The sequence below is a fragment of the Manis pentadactyla genome, chromosome 18 (assembly GCF_030020395.1).
Source record: "Manis pentadactyla isolate mManPen7 chromosome 18, mManPen7.hap1, whole genome shotgun sequence".
Lineage (NCBI taxonomy): Eukaryota > Metazoa > Chordata > Mammalia > Pholidota > Manidae > Manis > Manis pentadactyla.
The window spans coordinates 24355316-24377084 of record NC_080036.1 but is presented as its reverse complement, the minus strand read 5'-3'; the positions used below and the strand labels follow the sequence as shown (position 1 = coordinate 24377084).

The following is a 21769-nucleotide window of genomic DNA, read 5'->3' as shown; positions in this document are numbered from 1 at the left end:
GATAGCCAATAATAGAAATGAGTATCAAAAGGTCAATTAATAAACTATGGTACATCACACACTGGAATGAAAAAAGATACTCTCCATGAACTGACACAGACCTCCAGGACAATATATTAAAGGAGAAACAAATCAAGGTGCAGGAGAGTGCATAGCAGAGTATCTTTCGTGTTTAAAAATAATAATAATCCAAATTGGTATTTGCTGTTTTTAATAAAAAAACTTGAAGGTAATTATAAGATCAAGAAGAGTGGCTACCTGGGGGGCAAGATGGAAATTAGGCAATGATGATAAAGAATCATATGAAAGCATTTAAAAACTTAAACTAATTCAAAATAAAATAAAATGAGACTGAAAGAATTTTAAGGATAGGAAGAACCAGAGAGATGAGAGAGGCTGGTGTTCCCTGGGAGTGCCTGCCCAGACACATCGGAGGTGCTTGCCAGACGTGCAAATTCCCAGTCACCTTGTCCTGTGGGGGTGGGACCTGGGAGTCGACACATTTTAGAAGCAACCCAAGTGATTCTTCTGCATATTGTTTGGGAACACAGATTTTGACCAATTCCTTTAATTTACAAGGTGAGGAAAATAAAACACTTGTTTAATGTCTTATAGCTAGTTTGCTCTCGTACTGTGTATTTCTCCTGAGTATGATCGAAGAGGAAACTGGGATTCTAATTTCACGTTGAAGTGGTTACACTGACATTTGGGTAAGAAATTATGTTCCCTGGGTAACTGAGCTGCGTATCTGTCTATCCCCAAGAGGGTCAGGAGCTGAAGGAAGTAAGACTGGAGAGGCTACTATGACTTCACAGTATTTCCAGTATTTCTGACTTAATAAAAATTAATAAAACCATTAATATCCAATTCGAATTCTATTTAGAAAAGGTGATGCAATAAAATACAAGAAACAGACTACACTACAAGGCGACCAGGCCCTTCCTACAGGAAGCACACACGGAGTAAGAGCGTGGGCCCTGCTCCAACAGAAAACACGGGCAACTAGCAGAAGAGGCACTGTGCCTGAGGGTTCAAGAGCGGGCAGCACACCCTCAGTGTTTGAGAGGGGAAGCCGGCAGGCAGGCAGTCTCAGGGAGGGAGGAACCCCAATTCCTGAAGAATGGGAAGGATGAACAAAGGTCAGAAGGAAGAGAGGACATTCTGATCAGGAAATCTGTCTGACAGGCCGAACAGTCATGTAGAATTAAGGAGGAGGTGACCAGCGGAAGAGAAGTCAGTAGAGGAAGTGCATAGGGGGTCAGGGGAAAGGCTGGAGAGGCAGGAGGCACTCAAAGTCTTAAAGAACAAATTGTATCTAAAAGGCAGGATTGGTGACTGAAAACAATAGCTTTCCCTTGTTTGAAACCAGTACAAAGTCCACTCAGGTTAAGTTACTTAGTATCTCTGAGACTGTTTCCTTACTTGTGAAGGTGTTAGCAGCAGCACAAGCGACCACTTAAGGCGGCCTAGTACTAAGCACTTTATAGGTGTGAGACACCCGCTGATACTATTATCCTTTTACAGAGGAGGAAAATGAGGTACGTGGGTTTAGTAAACGTCCAACATTACACAGCTGTGTGGTGTGTACACATTAAGTGGTGGTGCTGGGATTCAAACCTCTATGTGAATCCACATCTGTTTCTTCACCACTACATAGTCAGCGGGGGTAAAAGAGGAACAAGAAAACTTGAAGTCACAGGTAATATACATAAAGAATCTGGCATGTAATGGGTATTTTCAAAAAGATGTCATTGTATCTGATGTGAAAGAAAATTGGTTTCTGAAACAAGGGTAACATCACAGAAAAAAAGAGTTTAAGAAAAATTAGATTTGCAAAAGGTTGCTGGAATGGGTTGGATCACTGATTAAAGTGGGTGTCAGTCTGGCAAAACTTCTCTTCTAGTTATCTACACACACAGATTGTTAAGAACTGTACTTCTATCTAAAGGGAATTCATGCTGTTCTGTGGGGGTTTTGACTGTGACAGCCGTTCTGGAGCTATCTGGAAGTACTCAGAGCCAGCAGTGGTTCTCAAGCCAGAGTGTACGTCAGAATCACCCAGAGATCATTGGGTCCACAGTTCTGATTTAGTAGGTCCCTAAAGAACTTGCACTTGTAATTGATCCAGGGACTATACTTTGAAAACACTGCCTCAGGGTAAGTCTCAAACAGGTTTCCACAGAACCAATGAAGATGAGAATGATTACTGTATCATTTATGGTAGTCACTGAAAACAACTGAGATGACCATGTCTGAAGGAACTGATAATTAAAATGTGGTATATTTTTATGAAAGAATACAATGCAGCAATCTGAAATAATGACTTACACATAATAACATGCATAGACCTCAAAATGAAATTGAGTAAAAAAACAAAAAAGCAGAATGAGTAAGCCTAAGTGCTATCACCTGATTAAATTCAACACACAAAACTTAAGAGAATTTTCAGAGATACACATGTTTCAAGATATGGCAATTTAGAAAGATACACATTAAATATGCTACAGTGGATGCTAAGGAGGGGAAAGGAATGAGCTTTGGAATGGAGAACAAAAAGGGAAAAATAATGAGTAAAACCAAAGAGGAACCTTGCATGACTGGTGAAGACAGTCTGATGTGAATGGGAGAGTGTGACTTATGCAATTTTGTGTACCACTTAAAGTCCTTGAGAAAAAAAATGAACGATTTATGTAACTTCACAGTTTATACAGAAATTTAACAAGTGAGATCTCATTTGAGTCATGCAACTGGGTAACTGTATAAAACTGTATGACTGGGTAACTGCATAAAAGCAAGTATAAATGTCAACTCACTGAAGAGGACTTCTGAAGTGCACAGGGGTCATCTGCTTAAACACGGGGCTAAGGGGCGGCCCTTTAAAGCTAACACACACACTATTCTAGAAACTTTCCAAGAAGGTTTGACAGTAGAGTGATGTGCTTTTGGTCAGCCAATCTGCAGCCTTCTCTTAGGTAGTACAGAACCGGTATTCAAATCTTGATTAAGAGTAACAAATGAGTGTTACAAAAGGGGGTTTAAGTCTTGAACCAGGCAGTCAGAGAGGAATTAGAGAGGGGCAGGGTCACTTACACTTGTTTCTCATGATGACTGTGGGCAGTGATGATGTGTCGTGCGCCTGAAGGCTCCCTCTGGGCTGCTGACAGAAAAAGAAAATAAGAGCATGAAGACCTCATTTACAATTTACCTTCTGTCCAGTTTCAAAGAACCTAGAGCAGGAAGAGTCCTGCGCTCCCATTTTTCTGCTCTGTGCCTTGCATATCGTGTCCCAGCCAGAGGCACCCACTGGCTCTCCTCTGAACCTGCACTGTGATTCCACAGGGCTGTTTCTCCTGCCTGCCTGGAATGCTCACCTCACCGTCACAGACATGACATTCCCCTATTTCAAGACCGTTATGAGTACAACCTCCTTGCCACAGCCATCCATTAGCTCCTGGCTTCTCCTGCATGGCAGTGACTGGCACCCCCTCAGAGCCTGCGCACACCTCCCCCGAGTCTTCTCATTTATGGCCATTATCTACCTGTCCATCTTCCCCACTAGAAAGCTGGTCCTGAAGAGTAGCATGCCTTTTGCATTTCTATTTCTTCAGCGCTAGCATTTATAAGGTGCTAAAATAATTCTAAAGTTAAGTGAAAATTTTAGTTGACTTGTTGTAGCATGTAACAGAAACACTTTGTGTGAGAAATCACAGATTGAAGCAATTAGTTTGAGATAAATAATGAAAATAGGCTACTTCCACTTTAAAACAGAACTCCCCTTTTACATTATATGCTTCTATATGAGAGATGCCATCTCTCTCCCACTATTTATCCTTCTTTAGAACCTAGAACATTCACAAAAGCCATTAAATCTATCAGAGGCCAGAAACTCAAATGCCTCTGGGACAGAAACGTAGCAAAATACCTGCAAGCTGGGAAGGTGCAGAGACAAGTGGTAATCCAGAGCCTGGGTTCCCTGTCTCAAGGAGGAAGCAGCCACTAGCTCCAGCTGACTGTCACTCACCAATACTTAAGGACCTAAAGCCAGATACCATTCCAGAAACTTAGGATCTATCAATACATCAAATATTCCTGCCTTCAGACTGCTTGGCAAGATTGGTGTTTGTGTTCCAGTAGGAAAAAAGGTACAGAATGTAAAAACTAAATGTTATTAAATACAGACTCTGAGAAAGTGGTAAGTAATATGGAAAAAAACAAAAAGTAAGGTGAGAACTGGGAATGCTGGGTAAGGCAAAACACCAGGGTGGTGAGATCTTCCAACTTCTCAGGAGAAATTAGAAATCCAAATTAATATGAAATATGATTTGTAAATAACTCCATTAACTAAAAACTTCATGAGCCAAATAGAATTTGTGCACAGGCTGAGTAAGATCTGGGGCACAGAAGTTTGTCATCCATACACTGTCCAGTGCTTCTCCAGGTGTTGTCCTCTGACTAGCAGGATCAGCATTATTTGGGAACTTCCCAGAAATGCAAATTCCTGGGCCCCACCCCAGAATCTGAAAGTTCAAGTGGGGTCCAGTAAGCTGTCTTTTAACAGCCCTCGAGGTAATTCTGATGCACACCCAAGCCTGAGGCCACCGAACTAGGTGACTGTTTGATTAGGAATGAAGCACACCGCTGCTTAGCAAGCGTACAGACGTTAGCTGGAAAGTACGCTCTGGCAGGGAACATGAAGGCACTCACGGGTGACTGGAACACTGAAAGGCACACAGGCTTTTGCCTGAAAGGTATGCCCCCCAAGGGCCACCTGAGAGGCAGCGCACAGTCCTGTAACAGCACGCATGCTCAGAGAGGGCCCCACCACGCAGCTGGCGCTTCCTAGTCTCTGTCGCGGGATCAGACCACCCCTATGGCGCATATGGAGAAAAGTGCTGCTGGACAGGCTGTGCTACTGCCATTCCCCAGCCCGCCGGCATGTCAAAGCCTGACTTCCACCTGCTGTCCTCCCAGTTCTGGGTGAGGAAGCCAAGTGGGCGAGCGGCAGAAGAGGTCTGCAGGCAGCGTTAAAAAGAAAACCACTTCAACAGTAACACAGAGAGATGAAAGTCACAGAGAGATGTATTATTCAACATGGGAAAGTTCTGAAACCATTTTATTTTCCAAAAGCCACACATTCCCAAGTGTGTTAATTAAGACGAGACTTCATCACTTTAGAGAAAAATTACTTTTGGTTATTTTGGTCTCAAAGTTGATATCCGATGATTACAACAGACAAAGCCCACCCCAACTCTCCCACCGGAGCTTTTTCTTGGCTTACCCAGAAACACCTTACCTTCATTTTGACCTTTGCACAGGAGGCCAGGCTTTCTCTACAGCCCTTGTGGACGAAGGCGCTGCAATCTGTAAAGGAAGGAAGCCCAAGATGATACCAGCAGAGCCCACAGATCCCGGACTCGGCTCTGCCGCGGCCACGGGAGCCCAGGCATTTTCCAAGTAAAGTCACTCACGTCGGAAAAGGACTCTAACTGCAACTACAGATGGCGGTTCTCTTCCAGGAAGCTGGCATGTGATGTCATTGGGAGGAGGAGAAACAAGAGCAGATGTGACTTTTGATTAACAAAAACTGGAAGTCTGGAACTTCTCAGCAGGAAACTGAGACCAAAACTAAAAGTAAGAGCGTCTGCTGTCAATAAGTCTAAGTTACAAAGAAATACCTAAATTAAGTCCCGTAACAGGGGCTGTGAAATTCGTATCACTGTCAAAAGTAGAACGTGAACCTGAGAACACACCTGCATGTGTCCTCTTCCCTTGATCTTAACCACCCCGAGCTTTGTGAAATCCACCCCAAGTCAAGGGTCACAGGCGAGCAGCCCCGAGAACCACCCGGAGGCAGCCTGGGGGCCCCGACTCATGAAGCAGTGAGGCTTCCTGAAAGATGAAGCAAAGACCACAATTTGCCGAGCACACGGTTTCACCTCCACTTCTATTTCTCACTCCCTTGGCCCATGAGGGTTATCGTCAGCTCTCACTGCTGCTATGAAGTTGTAAGATAGAACTATGCCAGGAGGCCAGAGGTGAAGCAGAAACACAAAAAACATCTGTCTGTAAGGATATCCAGAGACGAGCGCCTCTCCAGGGAAAGGCTCCCTGAGAAAATCAACCAGACTGCAGTCACCAGGCAGCCATTCTATAGCTCTTGAAGGGGATACTTTCAAAGTAAATCCTGCTGGCCTATTCATGCAGTTGTTGTCAACTGTTAAGGTCGTCTGAGTGATCACCAGGGTAGAGCCCCGTCCTTTAGGGCGTGGTGAGGGAAGGACGGTAGCCCCAGCTGCAGGAATCTTGGCGGAAGCTATCGCCAGGCTTCAGCAGACAGGCTAGCAGGAGCAACCCTACTTTTGTCCCTTTTTGTACTTTGGTCTACTTTTTGTGGCAATGGGTCTAGAAGTCCTGGGGTGGGCCTTTACTCTGGGCCTGTGCTCCAGGCTTATCAAGTTAACCTCTATCAAGTTAGCTTCCTATCTAGTTAACCTCTTCTAGCTCCACCCCATGTGGAAGTCACTGTCTGGTCTCTTTTCTGGTATTAACAAACTGAAAGAGACATCCAAGTTCATTTACCAATAGCAGCAGGAAGAGAGAGACTCTCCTGGGAAAGGACCAGGCAATCAACAAGAGGAAAACGCCTGGGAGGTTCTCTCTGTTAAAACTCCTGTTGCTCCCCTGCTTAATTCTCCAGGAGACATCAGGGAAGCTGCATGGATGCTAAGCTCCTTGTCACTTCTGCCTGTGATCCTGACCATTGCTGTCTAAGTCATGGAGCTGTTTTAGGAATCAGGAGTTAGAAAGAGGTCAAGTATTGCTGAATATTAATGCCAGTGTTTCTCAGCAACATCTCTTTCTGGGCACAAGGAAGCCTTTGCAGAAAGAGACCCCTGGGGAGTGACTCATTCTAATCTGCAAAAGGAAAGGAAACATTTTGAGGATATTTTTCTTAAGAGCCGGAAACCACTGGCCTTCATTAATTTGTCTCTTTCTCTGCTACTTGAAAATAAGGATAACTTTTGCTAAAAAGTCGTTGTTTTACTACTAGAGAAAAAAGTAAAATGATGCGTAGAAATCCATGTGACTCCTGAGATGCCAGTGCTGTCATGCCCTTCCACACAGCATGGACGTTCCTCGTATCCCAGGCTTGAGATGCCAGTGAGCCTTGGCTAAACACTTAAAGCTCCTCTGGCCAGTGGTCCTTCAGAAAGGGTCAAGAAGGTAAAGAGGCAACAGGTGGGCAGTACCACTTGCTTTTACCGATTTATATTAAACATTTTTGCCTCTCACTTCTCCAAAACTCTTAAAAGGCTCTCCACTGTCTTCAGGGTAAAGCCCAAACTTCTTACTTAGCTTGCTCTGGGCTCATGCACCGCATATGTTTCCAGCACCTCGCCTTGTCCTGACATAGTGCTGCGCCCCAAGCCAGCTGTTTCTCTTGACTGTGTCCCTTCCCCTGACTCCGCTCTATGGTCCTCCCTGGCTCCCAGAGAAGGACAGATGGTTCACCTCTGTGCTTCTGGTACTACTCCCTGCTTGCCTCCAGCAGGGTACTGGAAAGGTTACGTACAAAAAGTTCCTGGAGGAGGTCTAACTTGGTTGGTGGATTTTTTAAAGTTTTATATCCCTAGTTCCAGGCCCACAGTAAGCTCTGGATGGTTGAAGAAGGAAGAGAGGTGGGCAGGTGAGCTCCAAGCTGCTGGGTCCACAGCCAGAAGCTTAACAAGTAATTGAGACAAACTTCATATTCACTTTCTAGTAAGACAGAATGTCACTCCCCACAGCCGCACAGCGATCCTCACTCAGGACATGGCACGTCTCCCCTCCCCTGCTCCACGAATGCCTGGGGCCCTGAAGCTGCCCGTCCCAGGAACTGGTCGTCATTACCTCGAGGCTCCAGAGCTCCCCTGCCCATCCTTTCTCTGACCTTCACAAATCCCTGCTGGGCTAGTCTTTCAAGTCCATCTGTTTTCATCCCATTCTCCACCCCCACTTTCAGCATCTTGGCTATTTATCTTTAGGTGAACTTCTTGTTCACTCCACTCTACTCAAAAAAAGATGTATTTTAAAACATGGGCGATAAGCATCTGAGGAAAACTCATGAATCCACATCATGGACAAGGAAAACAATGCATTTTGAAATGAAATTAAATATAGTGCCACACACAATAACAGAATCTTAAAAAAATATTAAAAACTCCTCATGAAACAGTGAGAAAATGACAAAGCATCCAACAGAAAAACTGTACAAAGACTACGAACAGGTAATTCACAAAGAACACAAACTGGTGCTCAGCCACTCCAGAAACTAGAGAAATGCAAATTAAAACAACAAAGAAATATCATTTCATATCCAACCAGTTTGGCCAAAGTAAGGCTGCCAGTTCTAGGTACTGGTGAGGGTATCTCATTATCTGCTGATGAATCTAGAAATTGGTACCTCGCCTCTGGGGAGTAATTTGGCAACATCTAGTAAAGCTGAATATGTGCCCACCTTGGGAATTAGCCTTTCCCTTCTTGGTAGACAGCCTGGTGATACACACAAGTGTGTAAGGATGTTCCCTGTAGCACTGTTTGTTAATAGATCTGATATATTCATAAAATGGAATACAACTTGTGAGTCAGAAGAGTTAGAAGTTAATGATCCAGATCTTAAGTTTTAACATTCCGGATCCCCCTAAATATAATGTTGAGGAGAATAAAGCAAACTGCAGAGTGAGATATACTGTATGGTACCATTTATGTAAACTAAAAACAGAACAGTATTGTTTCTGTATGAGATACAATTATAAAACATAGCCTACATATACACTGAATTCATGACAGTGTCTTTGGGAAAGAAAGAAGAGAAATGAGATTAAGCAGGGAAAGCTGGGGAATTCAGCTTTATAATGGATTACCTCAAAACTGAAAAATAATCTGAAGCAAAATGACGAAACGTTACTATTTTTTCATTTTGTGTGATGGCTACATAAGAGTGTGTTTGTTTTATATTCATGTACTACTTTGTATCAGTATTTTAAAAAAAAAATCCTAAGCCCCAGTGTATCAAATTCTATATTCTTCAAAGTTCCTTGGATTTCCTTATAAACATTTCCTTATTCTTTATAAAAATCAATTGATTACACTTGTGATAAATTAACAACAATTTTCGGCTAGGTTTTATTGCCTTCTATTCCAATTACGAAAGTGCATTTGTTTCCTTTCTTCAGTGAAAATCCACCATATTTTGGGCCTCTATTACCAACAGAGGACACAGTGCGTTTGCCTGATCACCTGCCACCAGTTCTCCCCTACAGAGTTACCACCGAGCACACTGTGGGCAGAACGTGTTTCCAAGCTCACTCTTCCTGCCCCCTTCTTCCCCACCTGCTGCGTCACCTACGGAAGGCTCAGAGTGGCCACTGCTGAGGGAGTGGCATTGCCACTGTCAAGCAGACCCCAGCCGTGTCTGAGTTCTCAGGCCAGTGAGAATTGAAAGACAACTCCAACTGATGAATCATAAAAGTAGAAAAAAATACTTAAAATGTGCTTCCAGTAAACTTTTCCCACAAATTCACTTTTTTTAGTTAAATGAGACATGTCCCCAAGCCCACAACCCTATGAAACTTTAATATGCTCTATAACATGGTCACAAGTCTCAGTGCTAAAAGGCTCGCATGGATGACTGCATAACATATTCAAGTACCTACTTGAAAACACTCAACTTGTGACCAAGCCATCCCAGACTCAGTTCAGTGACAGTTTAGTGGTGTGTGTGTGGGGGGGTGATTTAGAAACTTTGGCCTCACTGACATTTGCCAAAGTCATGAGGTTTAAAACCTTATTCTGTGTTTTGGAAAATAGATAATTACCAAGAACACAAGAATCGAAGACAAATCTAATACATCTTCAAGCCCTTTGCCACAAACCATACTGTGTTGTTAGGGAGATCAAAGAATTACTTGGCCTTTTTATTTATTTATTTAAAAAAAAAGATTCCTAATAGGAGTAAGTGATATGCTTTCATTTTTCAAGTTCTTCAAAGAGGTCTCGGCACAGTGGCTTATGGGAACAGAGCCCACTCCTAATTAGATTGTTCTGAACTTAAAAGCAAACAGCCTAGTGTTCTTTTTTTGCTACAAGGAGGCATCAAACAGAAGCATCTGAGGGAAAACCCACATGGCTGGAAATTATCACCTACCTGCTGCATTTTTTTTTTTCTCCAAAACCTGTGCCACCAACCACCAAAGACCTTTGGTGAAAGAAAACATAAAATGCACCAGCAGAGAGATTAGCTTTAACAACATCAGCTTCACAGAAGGGTGAGTGGCCCTGCCAAACTGAACTGTGATTGTGGGTGGCACAAATACTCAGAGACTGCCTATGAAAGGGAGGTGCCCCTGTACGGCCAGAGCTCTGAAGTCCGCATCCTCTGACGCCTCGGTCTGCTGACTGTCATGAGGACTGTGCTGAAGAGCTCTGACCATTCTGCCTGAGAGAGACACACCGGAGCAGCAAAGCCGACCTGGGGACAACTCCCTGATCCTTCTTAAGGATACAGGTTGAAGAGCTACCCCTAGGGATGGAAAGGTGCACCTCTTCCTATCATTTCACACATAACCAAGAAAATTAAAACTAAACAAAATAACAGAAACAGGAAACATTCAAATATGAACAATTCAAAATACATGATCCAAAATCCTTTCTGTAGCATCTTGTTTAAAACCTTTGGGGACTGTGAGACATTGCCTGGTCAGGCCTGATAAGAGCTGAGGTACAAAAGGCATGTAAGATGTTCTTGGTCACTGGTGTGATAGCCACAGTACAACACAAGAGGAAAGCCACAAACAAGAGCCACATCAGCTTGGTTGAAGGGCTCCTAACGGCTCTCAGAAGAGCACTCGTAAACAAAAATGAAACAAAACCCAAGTGCTCTGCTTGAAGAACTGACTTGATCTTACGTTACTCTTTTAAACTTCCTTTTCCCTAAACAACAGACTTCTTGTCTCTTATCAACTATGGGTATTTTACTATCTCATATAAGCAGTGGACTCTAAATGCCAGAAAGCCGTCTATCTGGAAAGCTGCCTTTCTGGATAAAATCCGAAGTAAGACTCCAACCACCACACACATTCTAAGCTCTTAGGTTTCCTGCTTTGACTGCAGCTGGTCTACATGTTTATTTTTTTAATCAAGAGAAACAACCTACCGCAGAAGTACTCAGAAGCAGCTAACACAGCAGAAAATAAGTCAACAAAAATCTCAATATCCCTTTACATCTTTTTAAAGCAAACAAGAGAGAACCACGGGCAAGATCCCAAACCCCCAACATACCAGATTCCTTCCCCTGAAGGACTCCACCGAGCATCCCAAAGACCAAACCACTTGTGGCGGCTGAAAAGAACAGCTGATTACTCCAGGGAAGCTTTACATAAATGAAGAAGTAAGAACTGGAAAGACACTCCCCTCCTTTCCTCACTGAAGTTACCTAACCCTAAGATAAAAGTAGAATTTGGGCTGACAAACAAAAAACCTGCAGGATAGCTCCTAAATTCAATTACTCTGAAGCAGTCCTGACAAGCGGCTTTGGTCTTTGCTCCCACTGTTTGTTCCACTGTCCCCTGGAGCAGATGGCAAAGGAACCATGCAGGCTTTGCCCCTTGCTATTTCTAGAGGCCGTGATGATGACCAGCTCCATGCAAGTCCTCAATGGGGATGCGGCTTTCACCCAATACAGTGATTTCAGGCCAGTCCAGGTGGTATTCAAGAGATGTTCATTTGTTTCAAAGCATTCTATCCTGTTCAATCTCTTACTATCTGCATGTAGAAGAATCTATTAAAGGGACTAACATGTTTGGAAGACAGGCATAAATCAGTATTGGCCATAATATGTATCATCATGGACTATGTGGCTGACCTTCCTAAACCGCAAGTCAAAACTGAGCAGTGCTTGGAGTATGAGGCTCCAGGAGTCAGCAAACAGGGCTGTGGAAAACCTAAAAGGGGAGTTAAGAGCACAAGGGATTTTCCTAGAGGTGAAAGACTGGGAGGGATGCTACATTTCCTGAGATGCCTGGGAAGATCCTGAACGTGAGGGAAGGGAGGGAAGGGAGAAAGGATTTTGAGTCCCCAAATTACTCATATTTTCCACTTCCTGCTGAGATAACAGATGGCGCTTCATACAAACATTTGTTGCACACTCTTTTTCAGGAAGCTAGAGAGAAACTGCCAGTTACTTCTGTTCCTTTGGGAAGATGACTACACACTGTTCCTTTGCTTTCAAGCCTTGAGATTTTCTCTCTTCTTTCTGTAAGTGGCAGGCTGCACATTGTCATCAAAACTTAATGCCACCATGACATGCTGAGCCTACTTCACGCTCCCCCTGGAGCTGCGTGCAGAGCTGCAGGAGAGGCAGGGAGCTCCTAAGTTTCTGAGATGGGGTAATATGCAAATTAAAAATGTATTTTTGAAAGTTAGGTGCATATTAGAGTAAGTCAGGCCCTATCTGTTCCTTTTTGTTGTCTATTTAACCTTAAACTTCAAAAACATTAACTCTTTCTCCTTGTTTTTGCTGAGCAGGTAGAACTAAGATAATTTATGACATTTTAGTTAGATCAAGCTATTATCATAAATCAAAGAACAGCTGGCAGAGGACATTATGGTACTCACTCCCCCAGACTGACTCTCCAAACAGAAAAGACTCTAGTGATGACATACTGGACTCCATGAAATAATCTGCTTCCAGAAGAAACAGACTCCTTGGATGACAGTATTAAAATTTATAAGTTAAAGCAAAAAAGTCCCATCCTACTTATACACACAGCATCAACTGAGTAGCTAATCTGCCATTTTACTGAGCTTTCTACTTTTAAAAAGTCTTCAATGAAATAAAATGTTATACTGTGTGCCACTGAATATATAAAATATTTACTATAGATGTTTGAGTTACAGTTTTAACATTTCCTTTTAAAGCTCATAAACAAGAACAATGAAGCTGTTTTGATGGATCCAAAAGTGAGAAATCAGAGGTACATCAGAATCTAATCATTCTGTATTTAGTTTTGCATACATAATATACATAATAGAGAGAACATCTTCATTCACACTGATAGGTAGGTAGAAATATCAGCAGTTTTTAAAAACATGGTTTGCCTCGCAATCACAACATCCTCTTCAATTAAGGGATCGATAGAAGGAAAAATACAGACAATAGGTAGGCTGATGCTAAAGTTAATATACTGATGTTAAAATGTGGTTATACTTATGATCATGTATATTTTTTATGCAGGTTTAAAAAATATCTATATATTGAAAAATCTGTAGAACTTCCAAAATACCAGTTCCACAAAACACATTATGAAAAACACTGTGCTATCCATTGAACTATTTAATTCCTACACAGGCACGCAGTTGAGAACTGAAGTCTGCAAGTCTCAACCTCCTACATTTAGTTTTTCCTAATCAGTCCAGACCTCACACAAGTCATGCTCAGTGGGTTGCTCTGGTATCCCTGGGCCACAGAGTTTCCCAGAGGCACCCTGGACGCCCCTCTCAAGAGGGATTCTAATTCTAGCACACACAATGCTGACAGCAGAAGTGGTTGAGCAGGTCTACGGTGCCCTAACTGTGCTTCGCTAGGAGGGAGTCCAGCAAAAGAGAATGTCTATCTTAGCTTAACAGGAATAGGTATAAGGAAAACAAAAACGGGCTGAGGATGCCTGTGGTTAAAAGAGGTGCATGTTCCTTTATTACAGTGGCTATTTTTGCTGTCTCATGAATCAATCATATGCAGTTGTGGGTTTATTTCTGAGTCCTTATATCCTAATGCAGACTAAAGTTTAACATAGATAAAGGGGGTAAAATTCAACTATTTTAACCTAGAAATGATGTACATACAAAAATCAATAGCAATGCAAGACAAAACATATACTGACATAAATTAGACAGCTTTTTCCAACCTGAATTTAATCTGAAAAGTTGTCTGGAGCTAGCCATGGAATAACCATAAACCAACAGTTCTTAAATCTACTGTCCTCTATGGCACAAAGAAAAAGATTCTTTGGGTCTTCAACAAAGATTTCACATCTCTTTTGTCCCTAAGCCTTCTGATTATATGTCACATCACAGTTCAGAACTGAGAGCTGGTAGAATCAACTATATTGCTTCTTATTCAAGCTGGTCTCTTTAAGAGCAAGTCTCTTTAAGTCTTTTGTCAAACTGATTGTTTTCCACTAATAATTTTGCTCTATTAAGTTCTTGAATCAAGTATCAAGATATTTTGCTATTTCATCAAAGACCAGCTGACCACCACAAAAACCTCTGAGACTATCAATAACCCAAGGTTTACATTTTGTTTTTACTCATACAAAGAAACAATACACTAAGTACAAACTTAAAAAATTCAAACAACACAAAAGCATAAAATAGAAGCTTAAGTCCCCTCCAGTCTCTCCTCTCCTAATCTCTGTTTAAATTGTCAAGAGCTTGATGTACATCTTTTAGATATTCTGGTACATTTACATCATCAATAACAGCTTACTTGTTTGTTTTCTGTAAGTGGGGAACCAGACAGACAGTTTTATTTATTGCCTTTTCAACTTATCAAAATGTCGTGGAGATCCATTTGTGCGTACAGATCTACCCCATGGCTGGCGCCCCATGGTCTGTGGGCTGAGTTCAGCCCCTGCCCTTTGTAGAAAGGTTTATTGGAACACAGCCATGTCGTTAGGTCCGGTCCATGGCTGCTTTCGTGCTGCAGGGCAGAGTGAAGTAGTCACAATGAAGACCGCACAGCCTGCACAGCCTATCAACAACTTTACAGAGAGAGTCTGCCTACCCTTATCTCTCCTGTACTTCTTAGTACTGGCCCAGTATTCCATCTAATGAATACACTACATCTTATGAACTGGATGCTCAGTTCCTCTTAATTTTTCCACATTATAAATAATGTTGTAATAAGTACCAAGGATCATACTTTGAGAACCCTTCTTTGAAGCCACTGTGTAAACAAGTGGAGAAAGGTGCCTCTAATTATTCTAAGCACTAAAAAGACACAATAATTAGGTAATGTGATGGAGTTAACTAAATATCGCTACAATGGCAATCACATTACAATACATAAATGTATCAAATTAGCTTGCTGCACACCTTAAATGTATACAATGTTATACATTAAATACATTCAATAAAAAAAAGAAAGGTGCCACACATACTGCTGCTCAATAAGTATTTGCTGATGAACCACTTTTGAATGAATCAAACAGTAACTTGCAGAATTCAAGTAACTGATCTTTACTGAGTAACTAACTTCATTCAAGATAAGGAGTCAAAGTGCATAATTACTGATAGCGAATGTAAGGAATAACTCTAGTCCGCAGTCATCATCCCTGCTTCCTAGAACCTTCACTCAGCTCCCCTTACTAAAGCACAGGGCAGAGCGGGGGCCACTTTCCTCCTTTAGGAGCCAAGATAAATCACAACATTCCACTGACAGTGCAGATCACTGAAGTATTTGAAAAATCTCCACGAGGACCCTTCAAGGACTATTTCTTGCAGTTTTATTCAATTATTTTTAAAACCTGCCCCTTATCGGTCTTGTCCCATTCTTTCATGAGGGATTCTAGTCACTCTCATCTTTTAACAATTCTCAACATTTTCTCTTGCCTGTGCATTTGCTAACTCCTCCTCACGGTGGTTATTAATGCCCTACATGGTATCTACCTACTTTTATTGTAAGCTTAGCCTTAGGTTATAGGGCTTATTTTCCTCCCACAGGAACCCCTAGACACCCTGCTCTGTCAAAATGACGCTATGGTGCAGTTCTGTATTTGTCTCAGCTGGTGCCCTCGGGGCTTCATCACTCCTAGATTGGGATTTTAAACCTACAGTGGGTATCTTTACCTTGGAGATCCAGTCCATCTGGACGGTATAAATTTGGACTCCAGGTTCATATATGATGCAGGATTCTCACTCAGGGCAATGGAAAGGGCAAGTTTCCTCACTGCTTTTGAAGAAACAGTGTGTAGGATTTTTCTAGGCCCTTCAGCATGGATGTTACTGTCTATGACCTCCTGGTTGAACTCAGGAGTCTCAGTTCTAGCTCCCACTATGTGCCCTGAGGCCACATACCATGTACCCCAGCCGACAGAAATGCTCTTTATTGCTCTGATTGTAAGCTCCCTCAGGGATTTTCCTTTTTGCAGGCTCAGTGATGTATTCATTTTTTTTTAAAATGTATTTTACTGAACACTTTTATGTTTTATAGTGGAAAGCAGGTGTACAGTCTGCTTTCCTGATGAAGTTCCAATTTCATACTGCCTATCAAGAAATAAGGCCTCTCTCTGTTCTTCTCTGAGAAAAGGCTCCCCAAATGGAGAGCAGGCACTTTGCAGGAGGGATGCACAAAATGGTTCTTTGGAATACAGGAGGAAAATTTTACAGCACTCATTGACATTGAAATATATAAAATATATAAAATAAAAATGGAGTTATAGACTGATATTTTAATCAATCAGCCTTTATGTTAGGCAGTTTGAAATATGATACTAGAGGTCTCTGCTGGGAAAGTGGGCTAAGGCTACATAACAATGGCCCCTACCTCATATGCTTCCTTTCAGTGTGTTGTGATGAATGGAAATTTGTACATGCTCAATTAAGTGCACTTATGGATTGTATTGTTTCAAGTAAAGCAAAATGAAAAAGAAACACAAATTCCTGCAAAGAAACTATGGATCTAAGATAATATTAAGACCAACAACTAACCAGCAAGCAAAAAAAAAAGGGCAAATCTGACTTCTCATATGCCTAGAATGAGCTCTTTATGAACACAGTATAGAACACGCATGTGATTATTATTACAGGTATATATCCCTCTATGAATAGGCTAACGTGTTTTAATGATTGATGAACACATTAAAAAGTGCTGTGTGCCCTAGATTATCAAGTTAGTCCAGTTCTGAGAAGCTGACTGTGGCCAGCAGCTAAGAAACTAAATTGGAGACATTCCACTGGTGTCCTCGAAATGAGTCCGATTGAAGCCTGGGCTCCACAGTAAAAAGGCTGGGTGGCAGATCCTATACAGTGACAGTCACTTGTTCCCTAGGGGTCACATAAAACTTACTACTTACACTGGAATAGTTCTCCATTTCCTGGTAAGTCACACATGGGGGACATAAATGTGTGGTATCTGCCTACAACGATGCATAAAGATTTATTAGATGACCACTCCCAAGAGTTTTTTTTTTTTTTTAAAGAGGACAGTAAAAGAAATAGTAGGGCTGCAGACAACCTTCGGGGTATAAAATACCCATAAAAGTCATCTGAAGAGAAGATGCACAACAAAGCCAGTCTTTGAAAGGCACGAGAGCTGCCGCTCCGGGAAGCCAGGCAGTATGTACCAGCTGTAACTCTACTCTTTTCTCTTCAAGAAAGTATGGGGAAGTTACTATTGTAGAAAGTTTGAGTCTGCTCAAATAAACTAAAAAAATTTCAAATTTCAGTAGGTTAACTATTTTTAGTAACAAATTACTTGGCCAATCCACACAGACGACTGAAAACAAGACAATGTCATGACCACATAGTCTGAGAAATGCTTCTTAGGGCCTGAATTAGTCACTATTTTGTCTGGATTGGTTACAGGTATACATGATGCTAGTCACCTCAGTCTTCTGGGTGACTGGGCTGGGCCTGGGGCGACTGGATCTACAGAATGGCCACTTCTGACCACAAGCAGCCTCCCTGTGGTACGCAACACAATGTATGGCTACAAATATTATTACTTTTTATCTATGCAATGTCAAAGTTTTGTGATATAGCAAGGGTGTCTGCAAACCTATTTTTGAATGGCCCATGAGCTACAAATGGCATTCACATTTTTAAATGGTTGAAAAAAATTTTTAAGTCAACATTTCATGAACTAAGAAAGTTACATGAAATTCAGATTTCATTGTCCATTAAGTGCAGTCTTACTGGAACATAGCCATGCTCACTGGTTTATGTACTGACTATGGCTGCTTTTGCACTACAACAGCAGAGGTAATAGCTGGGGCAGAGACTGCACAGCCCACTAGGTCTAAGATATTCGCTATCTGGTCCTGGACAGAACAAGCCAGCCCACCTCTGTCTTAGAGTATCTTATGACAAACGGGAACCATGCTCCGTTAACGGGCCTGGCTCTAAGGCGGTTTTGACCAGGTCAGCAATGGGTCAGTCTGGAACACCTCTGCACACGAAGTACTCTCCCCTGGCAGTCACCATGACGGGATGTTGTTAAGTGGCCAAAGCATACACCGAAGTGTCAGAATAAACAAACAAGCACCCGGGACCTGGCAAGGGACTGCCAGGTAGCTTCAGGTGTGAGGCTATGAGACTGTCTGATGCCGACACAGACCTGTGGAACAGGCAGTGGCTTAGGTTCAACAGCACAGAATATTTGAAATTCGGGCTGTCTGAAAAACCATGTAAGTTCTATGTTATAGACTGGAGTTTACGTCTTCAACAATATTTAAGAGAAAAATACAAAATGAGCTACTCCTCCACATAAATGAAGAACAGGTAAGGGGTAGGATGGACAGAACCTAGCTCCATCTGACACAAGCAGCCTGTCTCGCTTACTTGCACAGGTGTAAGCGTCCTTGGTGAACGGCTTCACACACTGGCTGCAGCTGATGGGACCCACGACCGGGATGGGACTGAAAGTGTGCCCGTTGATGGTCTTCTTGTCCTTCTCCTTCTCTTTTGAATCCTTCTCCTTCTCCTTAATTTTCTCTTTCTCTTTTTCCTTTTCCTGCCAAAGGAAAGAAACCAATGGTTAACTAAACAGTTGAAGGCCTTCCCTTCACCTGAGCACCCAAATGGCATATAGTGAACTGGCTGGCGAATGTTTTGGATAAAAGTTAGGAACATTGTCCTACACAATTTTTTAAAATTAAGTTGTGAATATTCAACCTACATTAGAAACACCATGGGAAGACTGGGCAGGCTAACTAGTCCTGTTAGCGCCTCTAAAACTTAGCTCTCGGCTGTGTTATTCACACAGACAGACACTGCGCCCAAGGACCAGCACTGGGAGGAGGCTTCCGGAGCTGGAGGAGGAATCGGGGCAGCCACGACTCCCCGGGGGAGCCGCAGCAGTGCACACAGGGCCCAGGAGGAAGGACGCAGCGGTTCTGGGATCAGCCTGAGTTAGAGGAGTTACTATTTCCTCACACCAATCGCATGCATCTAAGTGAGGGCAAGTCTCTGATGTTTCCTCCCTTATCTCCCACATGTACATTTTCAGTTTTTACTCACTAGAATGTCAAGGTTCGTAGATATTAACTTTGGCCCAATTTTCATATTGGGAAGAAGAGGAATTTAAACCCTGAAAACGCATATAAATATTAACAGCGCTAGATCCTTAATAAAATATCTAAAGCAGTCAGGGGCATTACAGGTACACCCCCCCTCCCCAGGAGGCCAGGACTGGAGGGTATAACTATGCTCTCCACAGTTTTTTCCCAGGAAATACAGTATTACTGTTGTACTCTAAAAAAAACTCCCAGAAAATGGGTACCTCAAATTAGTGATCACTGACAACACAATACTTTTTGTTTTCAATCAATGCCTTCTACATACATTATTTCATCTGATTCAATAACTCTGAAGTGGGCCAGGTACACAATATGCTTCCCATTTTACAACTGACAAGATAAAGATAATAAAAAACAGCTAAAATTTTGAACAGTTATTATGTGCGAAACACCATTGTAAGTAATTCACATGTATTTTCTCATAACATTGCAATGAAGTATTAGTTACTATTTCCATATAACACTTGAGATTGCAGCTTACAGATGTGTGATACTGTATTTGAGGCCACACACCAATAATTGCCCAAGCTGGAATTAAGATCCAGATCTGGCCAGCTCTAAAGCTTAGCTCTCCTTCACTACCCTCTGCCAAGGGCTGGAGAGGTCTGCTGACTCACAAAAGTCACACAGCAAATGATCAGAAGTCAAAATCAGAACCCAGGGCTTCTGCCTTCCTATGTAGAACCCATCCACTATACTGAAATTGTAATGTTTGCTAAGTCTACAGTTCATGCAAAGTCCTCAGTTAATACAATACATCTGATAAAAAAATCAAGGAGCCAAATTGCTACACTTCAGAACTATTAAAAAAATAACGAGAGGAAGGGAGAAAAACAAAGTGCTTCACTTTACAAAACAGGAAACTGCTCTGAGTGAAAATGACTAAACACTAAAATACGTAAAACTAACAAAAATGAACAGAAACTAAAATTTTTTCAAATAATTTCTTTCTTTTAACTAAACTTTGCTGAAGGCTTCTCCATGCATAAACGTTGAACTGAAAAGCACTGACTCTGCTCCAGAAAGCTGAGGCACACGCTTAGAGTTAAAAGATCTATGGCAACGAAATTCTCTCAAGTCTTTCAATGCTCTTCAAACCTGGATAAATAACAACATCCGCATCCTTTGCAGCAATCCATACTAGTTCTTCCAAGAATAAAAGTGAACCATAAACACCACTGTCTGTTTCTGTGTTTGTTAGAATTCAGTGCTTTAAAGAAGTCAGGCTCTTACCTCCCCATGCTTTGGTCCTATGAACCTCACGGTTATGAGGGGTACTTCGTGAAAGAAACCCCATTTTACTGACATGACTCAAGCCCCATGCCAGGAAATGTGCTCTTGCAGAAAGATGGGCTCATGCCGGCAGGGCAGAGCTCAGCACCTTCAAGCTGCCATTAGAGAAACCGTAAGAGGAAGCCAGGGCTGGTAGTGAAGGGGAAGGAGGGAGGTCAGAGGCTGCTGGTTTCCTTAAGACAAGCTTAACTATTTGAATGCTGCCAGGAAAGCCAACCATTCTAGTTACAAAGGACACAGGAAATGAAATGAAACTAATTCTCCAAAATACAATGTGTGTGGACAGTGCTTAAGTAGCAAGATGGGAACTCTGGCGAGGATTGAGGTCAATTTTTTAACTCCAGAAGTTAAGGAACACATCTTACCTATTTAAAAAGACTCCTCATTTTATAAAAAACAGTAAGTTTCCTAAAGAAAACTTTAGTAAAGTCACCTGTGGTAATGAGGTGATCAGTTGTTTTCTGAAATCGGACTTTTTTTTTTCCGCATGTTTAACAACTGCCAAAATGCTTTAACTGCATGTGGGGAAATAGAAGCCAACGGCATTTAAAGGCAAGGATGCAGGAAACAACTACATGATATTATAAAGGAAAATGACTTGTCACTTTCCTAAACCTACCATTTTAGACAAGCAATTCAATTTTTAAAAAATCAGAGAGCCCTCTGGACAACTGCAAAACATGATTAGGCAACTGTCACATTGCAGATCTTATCAAAGAAGGAATGAGAGACAGAACTATGTTTAACATTGACTTAAGCCTTAGCATGCTAACACTACTCGAGTAGGCACCTGTGCAAGGTTGTGGGCTAGGTTCTTTTTTGCACAGACCACAGGAACTAGGAGTTGGGGCTGACTGTCTTGTTATAAAGCTGCACAGCACAGCAGCCAGCTGTGCAGGAACTTAACCCTTGCATCCCATGCCTACCTCAAGTCAGATGAAGAATTTGTCTACAGCATTCCTAACCACATCCTAGTTGTCTGCAAAGAGGAAAGCTTAGGTAAAAGAAAATGAGTGTGACAGGACAGGTGAAAAGCAGGTCACTCCACTCTCTGTAAGGGGGAACGTTATGCTATTAGTGTGCAAGTATTCTGAAGCAAGCAAACTTAGCAGGAAACAGCGCTATCTTTTGAAGACACTGAA

At 42.1% G+C, this 21769-nt stretch overlaps 1 protein-coding gene across 12 annotated transcripts in view; it reads right to left on the bottom strand.

Annotated features, from left to right (window-relative positions):
- The window catches only part of AKAP13 (A-kinase anchoring protein 13), a 291383-nt gene that overhangs the window by 28483 nt on the left and 241131 nt on the right, over positions 1 to 21769 (bottom strand). For 10 of the 12 annotated variants that reach the window (XM_057494885.1, XM_036931885.2, XM_036931887.2 and 7 more), the window contains 3 exons: positions 18598 to 18769; positions 5294 to 5361; positions 3091 to 3157 (listed from right to left, as the gene is read on the bottom strand). In XM_057494885.1, coding sequence (XP_057350868.1) covers positions 3091 to 3157; positions 5294 to 5361; positions 18598 to 18769 — 307 coding nt within the window. The remainder of the gene's footprint in view (positions 1 to 3090; positions 3158 to 5293; positions 5362 to 18597; positions 18770 to 21769) is intronic. The other 2 variants (XM_036931888.2, XM_036931896.2) reach the window with 1 other exon arrangement.